At 36.7% G+C, this 14,637-nt stretch overlaps 1 protein-coding gene across 2 annotated transcripts; it reads left to right on the top strand.

The window, feature by feature from the left end:
* On the top strand, positions 1 to 14,371 carry LOC135714533 (CUE domain-containing protein 2). Of its 2 annotated transcripts, XM_065237917.1 has the most exons (7): positions 1 to 153; positions 221 to 300; positions 514 to 679; positions 8,027 to 8,174; positions 9,252 to 9,477; positions 9,540 to 9,709; positions 13,471 to 14,371. In XM_065237917.1, the coding sequence occupies exons 3-7, from the start codon at positions 514 to 516 to the stop codon at positions 13,661 to 13,663; spliced, it is 903 nt and encodes a 300-aa protein (XP_065093989.1). In that variant the 5' UTR covers positions 1 to 153; positions 221 to 300; the 3' UTR covers positions 13,664 to 14,371. The 2 variants fall into 2 exon arrangements, with proteins under 2 accessions (XP_065093989.1, XP_065093988.1); XM_065237916.1 differs by having other exon boundaries at positions 1 to 300.
* Positions 14,372 to 14,637: the final 266 nt, after the last annotated feature.

Here is a 14,637-nt window from a genome sequence, read left to right as displayed (position 1 = left end):
CAGAACTGTAATACAAAAAATCGGCTTTTGTTTGGGAGTATCTATCTCAATCTGCCGTACACAGCTTTACTTATTACTTGATGTACTGAGGTTAGTTCGTCTTACCGTGCAAAAATTCTCTTCAGTGCGTGAAACCCGTTCCCTGTGTTTATTGTAAGTGATAACGGTCCAGTAGTGACTTTCTTTCAGTTTCAAATTGTTACAACACTATTTTATTTAGAATACTCGTTGATAAAAAAAATATTATTTTCAACATTCCCCGGAGCAGACTTCTTCAAACGAACGAAAATATCATCAAAAGTAAGTAAAATAATGCACAACCTTAGTCTTCTTATTCTACTATTTTCAAGTAAATTTACAGTCATTAAAAAACACAATAATCATACAAATTTTGCTTCAACATTGACTATAAAAGTCCAAATCTTAAAACATTTGACATGTTGCATAAAACAGCACTAGGAAAAATCGATATTTCCATCATCCTCATCCATAGCGAATACTTTTCATTCCCAGATGACAAACATCGCCCAACAGCACGATTTGGTGAAAAACAGTCTGTTTCAATTTATAAATACTCATATTCCGGGTGCCGATCTCAGCATCGTTGACGACATAGTATTGTCATATGTTATCTCAATAATAGAGGAAGCTTCCCAGGATCCGTGCTTCGATGTTGAAGGTAAGTATAGATAATAGGCTGTTGGTAATTATGATAGCGCATTGAATGTTGCATTCGCAAGTAATGATCGTCAAATTTGGATATTTGACTAGATGCCTGGTAGGTTTAAAATAATCGGGTCATTTTAAACAGATCAGGTTCATTGTGAATTTTACCAAGCCAAATATAATATAATGTAGGTGTTGGTAATTATGATAGCGCATTGAATGTTGCATTCGCAAGTAATGATCGTCAAATTTGGATATTTGACTAGATGCCTGGTAGGTTTAAAATAATCGGGTCATTTTAAACAGATCAGGTTCATTGTGAATTTTACCAAGCCAAATATAATATAATTGTGATCATGAAACTGTCAAAACACCTACCTACATCATTATTGTTTATTATATGCATATATATATATATATATATATAGGTTTATTTCGATATATAAAGATTTAACAGTAGTAGCCTTTTCAGGCGATTTATAGAACATCATAAAACAATAGCTTAAACATTAAACATTCAAAATTTTCCTCAAAACAATAAGCCGATACAAAACACATTGATAACTGCTAAGCTTAGGCTGACTGCACGTATCAATGGTTGCTACTGGTTGATTGATCAGAATCAGTGATATTGCACAATTAATCAACTTAATGAAGTGGGAGTGACAGTTCATTCTCATGTACAAGTATCAGTGACTCTATATTTTAAAGACCAATAACGGCGCTGGCTACTTCCATGCAATCAGGTGGGAGTGGGAATGAAGATTAGAGTGAGCTGTGTCGTTTTGGGGGCTGTGTTTACCTCTGCGTCCCCACAAAGGTCACAGGAGAGGAGATTTTGTTAATAGGTTGGGTTCGTTGGATCAGGATTCACCTTCGATCGTAGTTAATTTTTCCTTTTTTGTTTCTTTTTTAAATTCATACGAATAACAAATTGCGATCTTTTGATGAGCGAATGATGCGACCATATCATCTCAGTAATATAAAGAGGCCTGTGATAAAACCCACGATCTTTTGCTCAGTAAGCAGTAACAGTTGGACCAGACAAACGAGCCCCTTACATTATCTTACAGTACCAACGACGATTGTTTATGCCCGGCGACATGAAACTATTGTAATGGAATTATGTTTCGTTGTATTTGACTGAGAAATCATTTTTTTTTTCCACTGTTTTAACCGAGTTCCATCTCACTAGCGAACGAAGTGTTGACGACGACTATCACGCAAAATAAATGAACTCTATTGCGTATTAAAACGTATTATTTCTCCTTCACAATTCGCCAGACCGCAGCGACCATGTACCACTCTTCCGGATCACAACCATCGACACGTCCTGACCAAGGCTCTACAGCCCAATTTAAATGATTAAATTCAGCGTTCAACTCATTTGAACTGCGTAATGAACTTCGAGAAAGCTGGTCGATATCGAACTTGCTCATTGCACGTCAAGTCAATTGATCACCGACTACCAGATGGGGGTGAGTTAAATCGAAGACAACAAATCAAGAAGACTGGCAACTTTGCCAGAATCCAAGCGACAGACACAATGGCGCTGCGCTTGAGTGAAGGTGGAAGCAACGCATAGAAAAATGAGCAAATACACAAACCCTTCTTCTGAGGATGTAATCTTTGCTAAAAATTCGTTCGAAGCATTTACCTTTGAGCGGCAGATGACGCTATTGTACCTGTCTCATAGCGTTCGTATGAGAAAATGGAAGAGTTGCTAGTCTTCTTGATTTGTTGTCTTCGGTTAAATTCAACTCACTTGTCTCGTCTAAACTCGACATAAAAAAATGACAGGTGAAGTGCTGGTCGAAAACCTCATCGAAAGCAAACCCGACGACCGATGAGAGTAACTCAAAATCGAGTCAAACTCGACTCAAATCTGCAAAAAGTGGTGACACTCAGTTGATGAGCAAAGTTTCCCCGACCCTCATCAAAAATCAGCCTGAATATCAGGAAAACCGATGAAAACCTTTTTCATCGATTCCCCCAATATTCGAGCCGATTCAACTCTACTGAGCAACCCCATCTTTTGCAATTGTGAGTTGAACTCGATACAATTTTGAGTTACTCTCATCGTGTTAGGGAGGACCCGTAAGCACTCAAAAACACTTTACAATCTAATCGGTGAAGTCCCAAGCCTGCATGTTCGATCGCGATCAAGTTTAACAAAAGCCGTACCAACCCCTGGCCACAATCCAAAATACACATACAGTATCCACTCGCTAATCCGACAAATATGCGGCCGGATTAGCGAAGGTGATCCGATAATCCGACTGTCAAATCCATACAAATCAATGTTACCAAACTAACAATGTAAAAAACCTCCATAAGCGGGGATTAGTGATTAGCGAGGGGTACTGTAATCTGTTTTAAATTTAGCAACGTTGAAAAATGCAGTACTTTGAAAGTATTGAATGTTGAAACATTTCATGTTCCAGAATCTTGAAAATTGGCTATCAGTCTAGGATCTCGAAATATTTCTAGGCATGAGACTGGGAAAAAATATTGTTGCGAGTTTTTTATATGTGATCCTAAACCTCGTCTTAAACATCTTAATTACCATCTGTGTACAAATTACCACTCACTGGTGCCAAAAAGTACAGTATTTAAAAAAAGCCAAATATTACTTAATCATAACCTAGGAGGAGCAGATAATAGCAGATAATAAATCACTGGCCACATTAGATAGTAAGAATCTCAAAAATTGCACTTTTGATACCAATGTGAATAATCATACTATAAATTGCAAACGATATATCTATCAAGGATAATCGATTGAAGTAGTGAAATTAAATCACCAGAGTTTTTTAATTTGTCCAAGTCACTGGATAGTGAAACTTTTTGAAATCGAGGACGGTTCCGAGATCTCGGATTTGATTTTTTAAGACCCATAGTCTAATTTTTGCTAAACTGTCGGGGACGCAAAATTGTCCTATGTTCTATGGAGTTTCATATGCACATGGGCAGTGTTGGCAAAATCATCAATCAAATGATATTTTTCCGCTCTCAATATTACGCGTGATATTGGAACAAAATATCATGCTTGATATTGATTTTAAAAGCTCCTTTGATATTGCGAGACTATTCACAAGGCCCTGCACAATATCAGCTCTAATCGACAAAATCTATGCGACGAAAAGACTGCTAGTTTTCTTTTTCTGTTGAAGTCGAACAGGTAGGAATTTTCAATCGGAAATTTCTCGCGTCGCTTCATTGGTATTTTTTTTTCAAGCTTCGGTGAAGCGGATGAGTGCAAGAGCGCTTGATTTTGATAGTTTCGTCTTTCATGAAACACATCAACGGAGGTTGCATGACTTACGCTACGATTTTTTTGCCGAGATGGGCACCATCGAGCAGCTCGGCATTTTATTTGGCTGGATCTCAGTGAAAAACTTGCCGAGAAAATCTAAGTGTGTTTATCACGGAAAATTAAAATATATATTTAAAGCATTTCTCACGTAACAATACTCGAAGAATTCACGTAACATGTTTAATTTATCTTTCATCCACATATTTATCTAATAAAAAGTTACGAAAACAGGACATAACGCATATTAAACAAATTGAAATAGCGGTGATAGAGTATCGGTGAAAGGGATTGAAAGCCATAATGAGGTTTCATTTCAACTCTATAATCGACGTTACTTTCATTTAAAGCAATGCAATGAGCAAATCAACGAGAAAATCCACAGTCAGCATTTCGATCTAATAGTGCTTCTTTTTCATTTTCGTTTCGTGCTGATACTCTAGCTTGGCGTTATAGAAATGATACGTTGAACACGTTTAACACGTTGCAAGAAATAAACAAAACTCAAGTTAATTTTAGAGCTTCGAAAATTTAGAGCTCTGTTCACAACAAACATGAAGCTGAGAGTTGACTCGATTGCCCTTCGTTTTCTTAGAAAGTGAAAGTATAGTTTGCTATTTCTCTTTACTCTTTAGGTAGTTTCATGAAACTCCTCACCACGGATTGGTTAGAATTGTAGCTGGTGAGTTTGGTCAGCTTGATATTCGTATCTGCGATATCACATCTTGTAATATCATCCGCAGCAGCTTGCTTGTTGATTTTTGGTTACGAAAATCAAGCGTGATCTTGGGCATTGATGAGATTTCTTTTTTTTTTAATATTTTCTCAACACTGCACATGCTTCTAGCGGCAGTAAAGTTTCACGGCCTTGAAAAATTTCGTAAGACATCATCTTAATTTTTGTTATGCCTGGGATCGAAATGTTTTTCGTCTAGGGTTTTATTTGATTTGTTTTAAAAGTCTAGCATATGTTTCGCTGTTTAAAAAATATAAATAAAAAACATGTCTGGCCCTCAGAATCGATAGTCTTGCCTCAAAAATTGGTGGACATAGAAAGCAATGAAGTGCTTCAAGAACATTAAGTTGAGACGAGGTGAAATATCAAAACCTTCTGCTCTCCACTGCTTTTTCGATTTGTAACGAGGTCAACTGTGCCAAAATTTAACGAATTTGGTAGCGATTTGGATTAATAGGAGGATTTATTCAAGTTCAAAGATAGTGTGGGAAAATTTATGGAAGCGGAAAGCAAATATTCTTTTGCTTATCATTATTTCACGCATTGCTCATAACATTGGGCAGAACAACTAATCGATTCAACTTCTGTGCAAAAAAATATTCGACTTAAGTTTGAACATCGACGTCCATTTTTTTTTTTGTCAAGCTGGAGCTGCGTGACAGCTTAGTTTTCAAGACTTGACTCATTTGAATAAATTTTGCTTCTATCTTTGATAATACAGCAGAAGGACTAGCCTATGTTGGCCGCTTGAACACTAGATTCCGTATGTATTGTTTCAAGATAGTTATAGAAAAAATGCTGTGACGTGTGCGCGTAGATACATCCGCGTAGTAAACCGATTGAATAAGTAAATCCGTTTCGAACGAAATATCTAAATTATGTAAGTTACGAAAACCGCGCGAATTCCGAAACAACCGAAGCGAGAAAAAAGGCTTATTATCATTTAAAGAGTGCCACCTAAATAAATGTGATAGCCTATGCCTAGGCAAGTTGATTAATTTTGGTTTCCTCCCTAGATATCTACTTATTTACTACGTATCAATCATTTCAAGATTTCGCGACCGCACCGAACAAATTCTATACTTAATAAGCTCAAAAGTGTTTGACAAGCTCTACCGAATTGCGTATCACTTCTGCGTAAGCTCCGTAGACGTAGACGCGTTCAATCCGACAGTCGGCAAAGGTTTAACCTGTACCAACACCGCTTAAGGAACGACCTCGAGTCGAAAATCGCGCAAATTGTGAACGGCACGCGAAACAACCGTAGAAAAAAAACAGCTTATTATCACTTAAAGAGTGCCACCAAAATAAATGTGATAGCCTATGTTGGCAAGTTGATTAATTTTGGTTTCCTCCCTAAATATTCTACTTATTTTACTGTTGAGCTTTGTTTCAATTTTGTTATTTTACCGCACGTATCAATCTTTTCAAGATTTCGCGACCGTACCGAACAAATTCTATACTACAGAAGCTCAAAAAAAAAACTTTTGGTGAGCTCTACCGCATTGCGAATCACTTTTGCGTAAGCTCCGTAGACGTAGGCGCGTTGATTCCGACAGCCGCGAAAAGTTAAACATGCATCAATACCACATAAGGAAAGATCGATTTTACGTATGGTTTAGTTCATAGATTAAAATTGACTGCTGTTTAAAAATGTAAGTACTTGAACACTAAGAAATAAGTTAACTCAAATGCTTTAACCGCATATATATAAGAGATTTCGCGTATTGAGAGAATAATATAGTAATCGAGTACAACAAACTCAGGGGAATACAATACCTCCAAAAGTTTAAAAGCTATTAATTGTCACATACTTCTACTTTTACTTATTTCCTAAACTATTCCTCTCCTTGTTAATCTGCTTAATGCTGCCTGCGTTTTCTTTTTAAAGTTCAAGACTAAATAAGAAGATTTATTCTACAACTTTAAAGGTTAGTTGTCTCCCTGAGCGGTTGTCTCCCTGAAGTTTCTTATTTAAGTTCATTTGATGATTATGATATCTCATTAGTCTAATTTAATAAATTATTAAAAGCTCTAATTCACCTAATCAATCATAACCCATGCTTTATTAAGTACCTGCATTTGTGCTTGTAATCTAAAATTAAACGTGTTTCAAGTACCTTTGATTTAAGCCTATACATATTTTTTATATCTTAGTTCGACACAGGTAACACCTTCATGTGACTAAAATGCTTCATTTGGAAGTTAGTTTCCTAGCTGATTTTTAAATTATATAGGGTATATGCTCCAACTATGTTCACACGCTTCCACTATGTCGCACCACAAAAAATATGGGTATGTCACAATAGAAGCACGCCACAGTGGAAATCCCGAGCCATAGTTCAAACACTTATCCCAAATCAAAATGAAGCACATATAAGATTAGTTACAATACCATTTACAAAAATGATGTTTAACATTGTTTCCTGAGTAATACTTCAATGAAAACAACAATGAAAGCTTGTCACGCAAATAGAAGGAGCACCGTTGGGCACTTTCTGAAATATTTCAATAGTATAATTCCCTTGCAAACCCAAATAAATCTATCTGCGTAGAAATAAATAAAATAAGAGTGATTTACGGCAAAACCCGCCAGTATCACACCCAACGTCAGTGCCTATACGTAAGCGTACTACGACGCGGCTCTCAATTAAAGGAGTAAGAAGTGTGATAGAAGTGTGACTGCTAGACCAGATCTTTGGTTCTCTCAATGGTTTATCAGAGAGGGGAAGCTTAGTAGTCTCCATTGCCTGCCCATGACGCCATTCTATCGCGGCATGAGCCAGCAACGCCGGCCATAAACCTACCGTCTCCAACACTCCACTATAAAGCATGAAATTAAGCCCGCCTACCAACAGCAAGGTGCAAAAATTAGCAAAGGGGAGGGCAGTTTGAACATCGATGTCCATTTTAGAATTTTATGATGGCGGCTTCTGGTTTCCTGCCCTGAGACGTAAAGCACGCGAAAAAATGTTGCAATAAATGAATAGAAAAAAAAACAAGTACAGTAAAAAATATGTTTTTACACTCAGTACAGAAAAGTGCTACTTTTCGAAACTCTTTCGAATATCATAATAGCCTACATTTTCTAGCTAAAATAACAGTGTCGAATAGTACTACTTTTCAGCACCCAGTGCCGAAAAGTTCTACTTTTCGACATTCTTTTGAGTGCAAAAATGTTGTATGCAACTCGTCGCAAAATTCGATTAGCTCGAAATATAAAGTACGACTCGTATCGTGCTGTAAAAATATTATTTTTGCAACTTGTTGCATAAACAGCCATTTTTTAACGCTTACCCAACTTATTTCAGGTTTCATCGAAATGATGACAGCTTATTTCAATGACTTTGTAAACATCGAGCCAGCCACGGTTTGCTCCTGGATATTTCAACTTGAAAGTCAACTCTCCGAAAAACAAAGCAAACCAAGCAGTAATGATGCTCAAAGCTTATCATTAAAGTATGATTCCATTATCCACATCTCAGTACCATACCATACCACGTTCAGACTACAGTGTATTATAACATGTTATAATAATTATCAACAAGAAAAATTTAAATAGCCTTATACCATGTGATAACTCCCCAGTCTTGCCAGCGTTTTGTACCACGTTCAGACTATTGCCGCGGATACACTTGTATGACCAACTATGAGCATGAGCATTATTTGTATAATAAATTATGAGCACATCCATGGTCACTCTTGTATAGTTTTTGGATTTGCTCATAATTTATTATACAAATAATGCTCATGTTCATAGATTGCCATGCAAGTGTAGCTGATATCACGTAATATAGGCTATCTTGATATCAAAAGTCATACATATGATTTCCGGTTAACATTTGACGTTTGAGTGCTCATTGCAAGAAAGTCTATATATATATTACGTGATATCAATATATCATATTAACAATATGATCCATTCATGCCTTTTCCAAATATTGCAATGGTGACCCGCAAAATTTCGTTCATGCACCAGCTAGCGTTGAAAAAGGTCAGCAACAATCATTCAATTACAGTCGAGGGGTGCGAATATAGCACTTATTACAAAAGTAAGAGTCACATTATTTTCATTAATTACATTTGTCTGACATGTCACTGTTGTCATCAAATAAAATAATATGCTGAAATACATTCATTTGAAATATTAAACAAATTTTCATTTGGTTTACCTCTCGTGACGATAAACAAATACATTGGTAGCCTTTTTGGTCACAGAGGTGCTTTCATCGCTAAAAATTTGGTTCGCCAGCTGCACTGAGAGTGGATCATATTGTTAATGTAATATATTTGGTTTTATCACTTATAGTCTTAACGTACTATTATACCTCGTTCACATTACAGCATTATATAGGATTTCCAGTGAAAACTAGATGTATGAGTGCTCATTGCAAGACAACCTATATTACATGATATTAGCCATAGTCTGTACGGGGTATTAGGGTGATACAATACAGAGTCCAAAAATTGCCGTGGATGTGACTGACTCTGAATCGTATCAGCTTAGCTGCTCTAATTTTTACTCTCTCTTTTAAGTTCTCTAAGCTTGGCCGATATTTTACCGGAAGAGAAACTTCGAGGCCGTCAATCTTCGATTTCCGAAAGCGAACAAACCGCCAATGGAGGTGGTTGCCAACCCAAACGAGTGCAGCATCTTTCTGAAACCAGCGATGCTGGTTCTACGGATAGCTCAAACTGTGATCTCTTCAGTGAAGAGTGTGAGGTTTTGCAAGAAATGTTTCCGGAAAGTTCGCTCATTGAGGTACATGCACAACTTATTATAGAAGAAAGAAATATTTTAATTTTTACTGCTTCTAATTCAAGGTCAAGCATTGCATTCTCATTGCTAATGGCGACATTGATCGTGCAACACAAATACTGCTTCATCGTCAAGAAGCCGGGCAAAGCCTGAAAGGAAATCCAAACAATTTGCAGGCTAACAAGTCACTTCCGCAAATCGACGAGACTGAGTTGAAGAATAGAATTATTTCAAGGTAAGTACAACGGATATTGCGTTCTTTTCGGTGGTGGCCTTCATGAACATGCCCACCTTATATCGCTCATACATGGGTAGTAGGGTGTCCCAAAATTGCACTTTGTCAGAAAACCAGGGGGATCACCCTCCAATGATAGCTAAGGGTGTAACAAACAAACTCTTGTATGATGGCAACTCTGGGAAATGTTTAATTTTTTTTACTAAAATGTGTGTATTTTTTCTGAAATGGCAAATTGCCAAAATTTATTGAAAAACATCACATCCGCCATTTTGAAAAATTAGGTGCGAGTTAAAATGGTCGAACTCCAGCACATACTTGGTCTATTGTCTCTAGCGTACAAATAGGCAAAGTTTCATGGAATTCGGAGAAGGTAAAGTTTGATCGACTCGTTGGATGGCGTGGATTTGCTATATATAAGAAAACATGCAAAAATGTAAATTTTTATTCCACAGTAAATCACGAATAACTTAATAACCGGTTAAACTTGGATAAAGTTTTTCCCATATAATTTTTCATCTTTCTGTTTAATTAGATTGAAAATAGCATTATGGTTGATACCCACTTTTGATGATTAAATGTCATAATGTACCTAAAAAATTTTAGGGAGAGAAATTAAAAAAACTGTTATAAAAAATTTGACGCAGTATGCCGTGACAACTTTTTTTTTCTTTTAATTTTGACCCGTATCATAATGAGCCTGTAAAACATATATAAGCGTTAAGTTTTCACTAAATTTCAAAAAATTATAAATGTGTCAACAATAATGGCCTTTTATCAAAAATCTAAACAACATTTGCCACTGTCATACAAAAATTTGGTTGTTACACGCATTGAGCTCGGAACAAGAAAATGTTTGAACATTCCGTAGCCTGAACTAACAGAAATCTTAAAAAAATCTGAAGCTTTGAGATTTGTTAAGAGCATAAGACTGCGTTTTTTTTTTAAATTTGTTAAATATTTAAGTAAGGTAAGGCCTTAGATTTTTTAAAACAAGAATTCCCCCCCCCCCCCTTGGCTAGTTTTTGCACCTTGATGCTGGTGGGCGGGCTTAATCTCATGCTTTATAGTGGAGTGTTGGAGACGGTAGGTTTATGGCCTACGTTGCTGGCTCATACCGCGATAGAATGACGCCATGGGCAGGCGATGGGGATTACTAAGCTTCCCCTCTCTGATGAACCACTGCATGAGAAAACCAAAGATCTAGTCTAGCAGTGATAGTATCACACTTGTTACTCTTTTGCTTTAGAGCCGCGTCGTAGTACGCTTACGTATAGGCACTGACGTTGGGTGCGATACTGGTGGGTTTTGCCGTAAATCACTCTTATTTTATTTATTTTTACGCAGATAGATTTATTTTGGTTTGCAAGGGAATTATGCTATTGAAATATTTCAGAAAGTATCCAACGGTGCTCCTTCTATTTGCGTGACAAGCTTTCATTGTTGTTTTTATTGAAGTATTACTCAGGGAACAATATTAAACATCATTTTTGTAAATGGTATTGTAACTAATCTTAAATATGCTTCATTTTGATTTGGAATAAGTGTTTGAACTATGGCTCGGGATTTCCACTGTGGTGTGCTTCTATTGTGACATACCCATACGTATTGTTGTGGTGCAACACCCGTTCGGCAGCGCTGTTGTAAGGCCAAAATGTTCCTTAAAAATTCAAAAATGGCTTTTAAACGCGAAAAAGCCTTATTCCCCATAATCCAAAAGCAGAAACGCATTGAAATGGCATAAAAACGCCAAAATTGCGTTCCAACGAAATTATAGTCCAAAAATGGCTTTAAATTTGCGAATGTGATTTAAAAACATCAAAAAAAGTCATCCAAATGTCATCGAAGCATTAAAATTAATTCGAATTTGCAACGTTAAAATGGCCTGAAAAGGCTGGAATTGGTATTGCTGATTGCATCTGAAATTGGACTGCCCCAAAAATTCAAAAAGTGTGCTAAAAGTGCACGTTTTCGTGAAATCGTTTTCGTGTCTACGGAGCACTTATTGCTTGCAACACAAGGTAATAAGTGCACCGAAGGCACCAAGATGATTAGACGGACACTCGCATTTTTATCACACTTTTAATAAGTGAAAACGCGCTCATTTTTTTTCCTCTTTTCGGGACCTAACACTACTGCGACCAGTAAATTGATCTATTGTAGTATATCCCGTGTCTTTAGTTTAGTACATTTCGTATTACTCCATCACTATTGAGAAATTATGAAGTAGGGTAGAGCACTACTTCGTCGTAATCGCCCATTTCCGTTCTATCGATCAGAAAAGATCAATAATATCAATGATCTCAGCATGCACAAATCAATAATAGGTTTGTTCCGATGCGTTAGTTCATTAGCTACAACGTAAACCCTGTTAGAGCGCATTATATAAATATTTACGCTCATTGTTCTCAAAACAAAAGAAGCGCTCCTAGCGAATCCCCTTTTTCTACGTTTATTCGTAGGACGAAGGAAATCTAATGGCGTTTCAATGCGTTAGGACGGAATTGAAACTCGTAGAACGAATTTAGAATCAAGAAGCAGTATTACATGTTAAACAATATCTCTACAATTTGTGACTCTTTATCAAATCCAACGGTACGTATGGAAAGGTAAAAAATTTAGAAATCATCTTTGACAAAAATATTTTATTTTTCGTTCAAACTCGTTCAGAAAAGAGAGGTAAAGCGCAGGTTGTGCTTAGTAGGACGGAAATTAGATCAAAACCCCTATTCGATTTTTTTTACAGTTGCCACTCTTACATTTATCGCAAGGATCCGCTATTTATACCCTTCGGAGTGTTGAAACACCCTCCAAAGGCGCGCCCCTTTGTCAGTCAAAATTGGATTCTTTAGCAACAAAATTAAGGTATGACACCGATAATGACCATGCATCAGAACCCTAGTCTTAACCACCTCAAACTAGGGAACAACGAATAGAAGATTAGGAATCACATAGATGAAGACAACTAACTCATTGTTTTCCTTGTTTCAAGATCATCATCGGTAGACAAAGCCGAGTCTTGTGACTATCAACAAGGCATAAAAAGTAACAAGGACTAAGATGTGTTTCTTGGATTACTGAAAAATCCTGTGCCCCTAGTTTGAAGTAGTTAGGACTAGGAATCGGTGGTAGATCTTACATCCCGTAACGTACCACGAAAAGGTGATCTACCCACGTTACGGGGCAAACGCGCTCATTAATCCAGTTTGATGTCAAATGCGCAATAATGCCCTCACAATCGCTAAATTAGCCCAATTCCCAGAAACACGCCAAAATGGCCTTAAAATCTAAAATGGCTTGCCCACTGGTTTAATAATCCTGAAAACGAAACCACCACCCTCGTAATAATCTTGGAAACTTCAAAATGGTGCTAAAAAGGCCAGAAATTGGCCAAACGAATTAAAAATGGTTTAGAATTTTCAGGCGATCTTTGAAATGTCGCGATGGCCTTGAAAATGCCTGAAAACGCTAAAATTATTTATAAATTAAAGCCCTGAACAGCCCTGAGAAACAACCTAAAAAACGCCCAAGGACTCCATTAAGAATGCAGTGAAGATATTTGTTAAAGATTTGTTTATTAATAAGTAGGTATAGTTTAACAATTGCAATTCCCCTAAAATCTAATATCTTCAATCAAATAGAGAATTTATGTCGACCCTTCGGACAGGGACTATCGAAACGAAATATGGGATACAAAGGGTTTAAGTGCAAACTAAATGTAATGGCTTCATTTTATTTATTTTTTTATCCCTTCCTTTTAGATATTCGTACGTTGACAAAGAAGATCACCGTGAGTACAAACCGGTTGCACCGAAGGTTGAACCGAAAAAGCTGATTCGTTATCGAGACAATAAAATCGTCTCGCTAAAAGGTGAACGTTACACCGAGGTATCACGTCGCGGAGGCGATGAAGAGACGGAGCTCAAAAAGCCCAAGAAACCAATTTGTCCGTAACTAAAATGGATCCTGCTGCTGATGCTGTTCATAGCCAATACAATAGCTACAATTATCAATGGTTGTTCGCATAAGGATAAGCTACAACAGCAACATCAACCGCAATTACTATTTTTTGTCGTGTGTGTAGTAATCGTATCAATCTGCATTGTAATCTCACTGAACGAGTGTCACAATTCAACTAAAAATAGTCAGAAACACCAGCAGCAAGAAGGAAAACTGTACAAGCTCATTGAAAACAAATATCCAATGGCGACTAGTAATCACGTTCTTCGTGTTAGACTCCATTCAAATGTTATTTTTTTGAATCTATATTACTGTGAATCTCAACAGCGAAGTGAGCTTTTGGTAGAATTTATTAAATCCCCTACCCATGCTGTAGCTTCTTCGGTCACCGCTAACATTCTTATACTTCTGGAAAGACTTAATCAAGTATGCGTCTTATTATGGACACTTTCTACTAATCACCGTTATTTAATACATTTGGTGAGCAAAACAGTAATCTCATTTTACATTTTTTATACAACCCCTTTTCTAGATGTTCCTAAGTACGATTATTATTTCTATTTTGTATTTATTTTAGCGATGATACTTCGGTACTTATTATTTAATATCTTTACGAATTTTGTGTTTATTAGTAATAAGCAGACCGTACCATGTCGTATTATTAGTTTCGTTCCCTCGCGAATATACGAAAGCACATTTAAATTTATTTTATAGTTTTGATTGTATCCGAAATTCTTTATGTTTTCTTTTTTCTGCATGCACCCACTATCATCAATATATAGAATACCGTTGAAGTTTATTCAAGCGCCAGCACGTTGTAACGTTTGACACAACTTCGACGGGAACGAATGTGATTCAATTTGTGATAATTTAGGTATCATTTAGTTAAAAGTGGTCGTGATTCGAAATTGAACTAAGTGAACATGAACAGGATTTTATAGGGTTACTCGAGAATCAATGTTACGCCC

This window comes from Ochlerotatus camptorhynchus, unplaced genomic scaffold (assembly GCF_037179485.1).
Source record: "Ochlerotatus camptorhynchus isolate MF236.1 unplaced genomic scaffold, CSIRO-AGI_Acam_v1.1 ptg000660l, whole genome shotgun sequence".
In the NCBI taxonomy this organism is placed as follows: Eukaryota; Metazoa; Arthropoda; class Insecta; order Diptera; family Culicidae; genus Ochlerotatus; species Ochlerotatus camptorhynchus.
The sequence above is the reverse complement of the archived record's forward strand: the minus strand, read 5'-3'. Positions and strand labels throughout refer to the sequence as shown.

Excerpts from the sequence above, each read along its gene's own strand:
- LOC135714533 (XM_065237917.1), top strand. The coding sequence starts at position 514 with ATGACAAACATCGCCCAACAGCACGATTTGGTGAAAAACAGTCTGTTT. Across the intron at positions 680-8,026 it reads TCCGTGCTTCGATGTTGAAG|GTTTCATCGAAATGATGACA; the intron begins GTAAGTATAGAT and ends AACTTATTTCAG. Across the intron at positions 9,478-9,539 it reads CGGAAAGTTCGCTCATTGAG|GTCAAGCATTGCATTCTCAT; the intron begins GTACATGCACAA and ends TTCTAATTCAAG.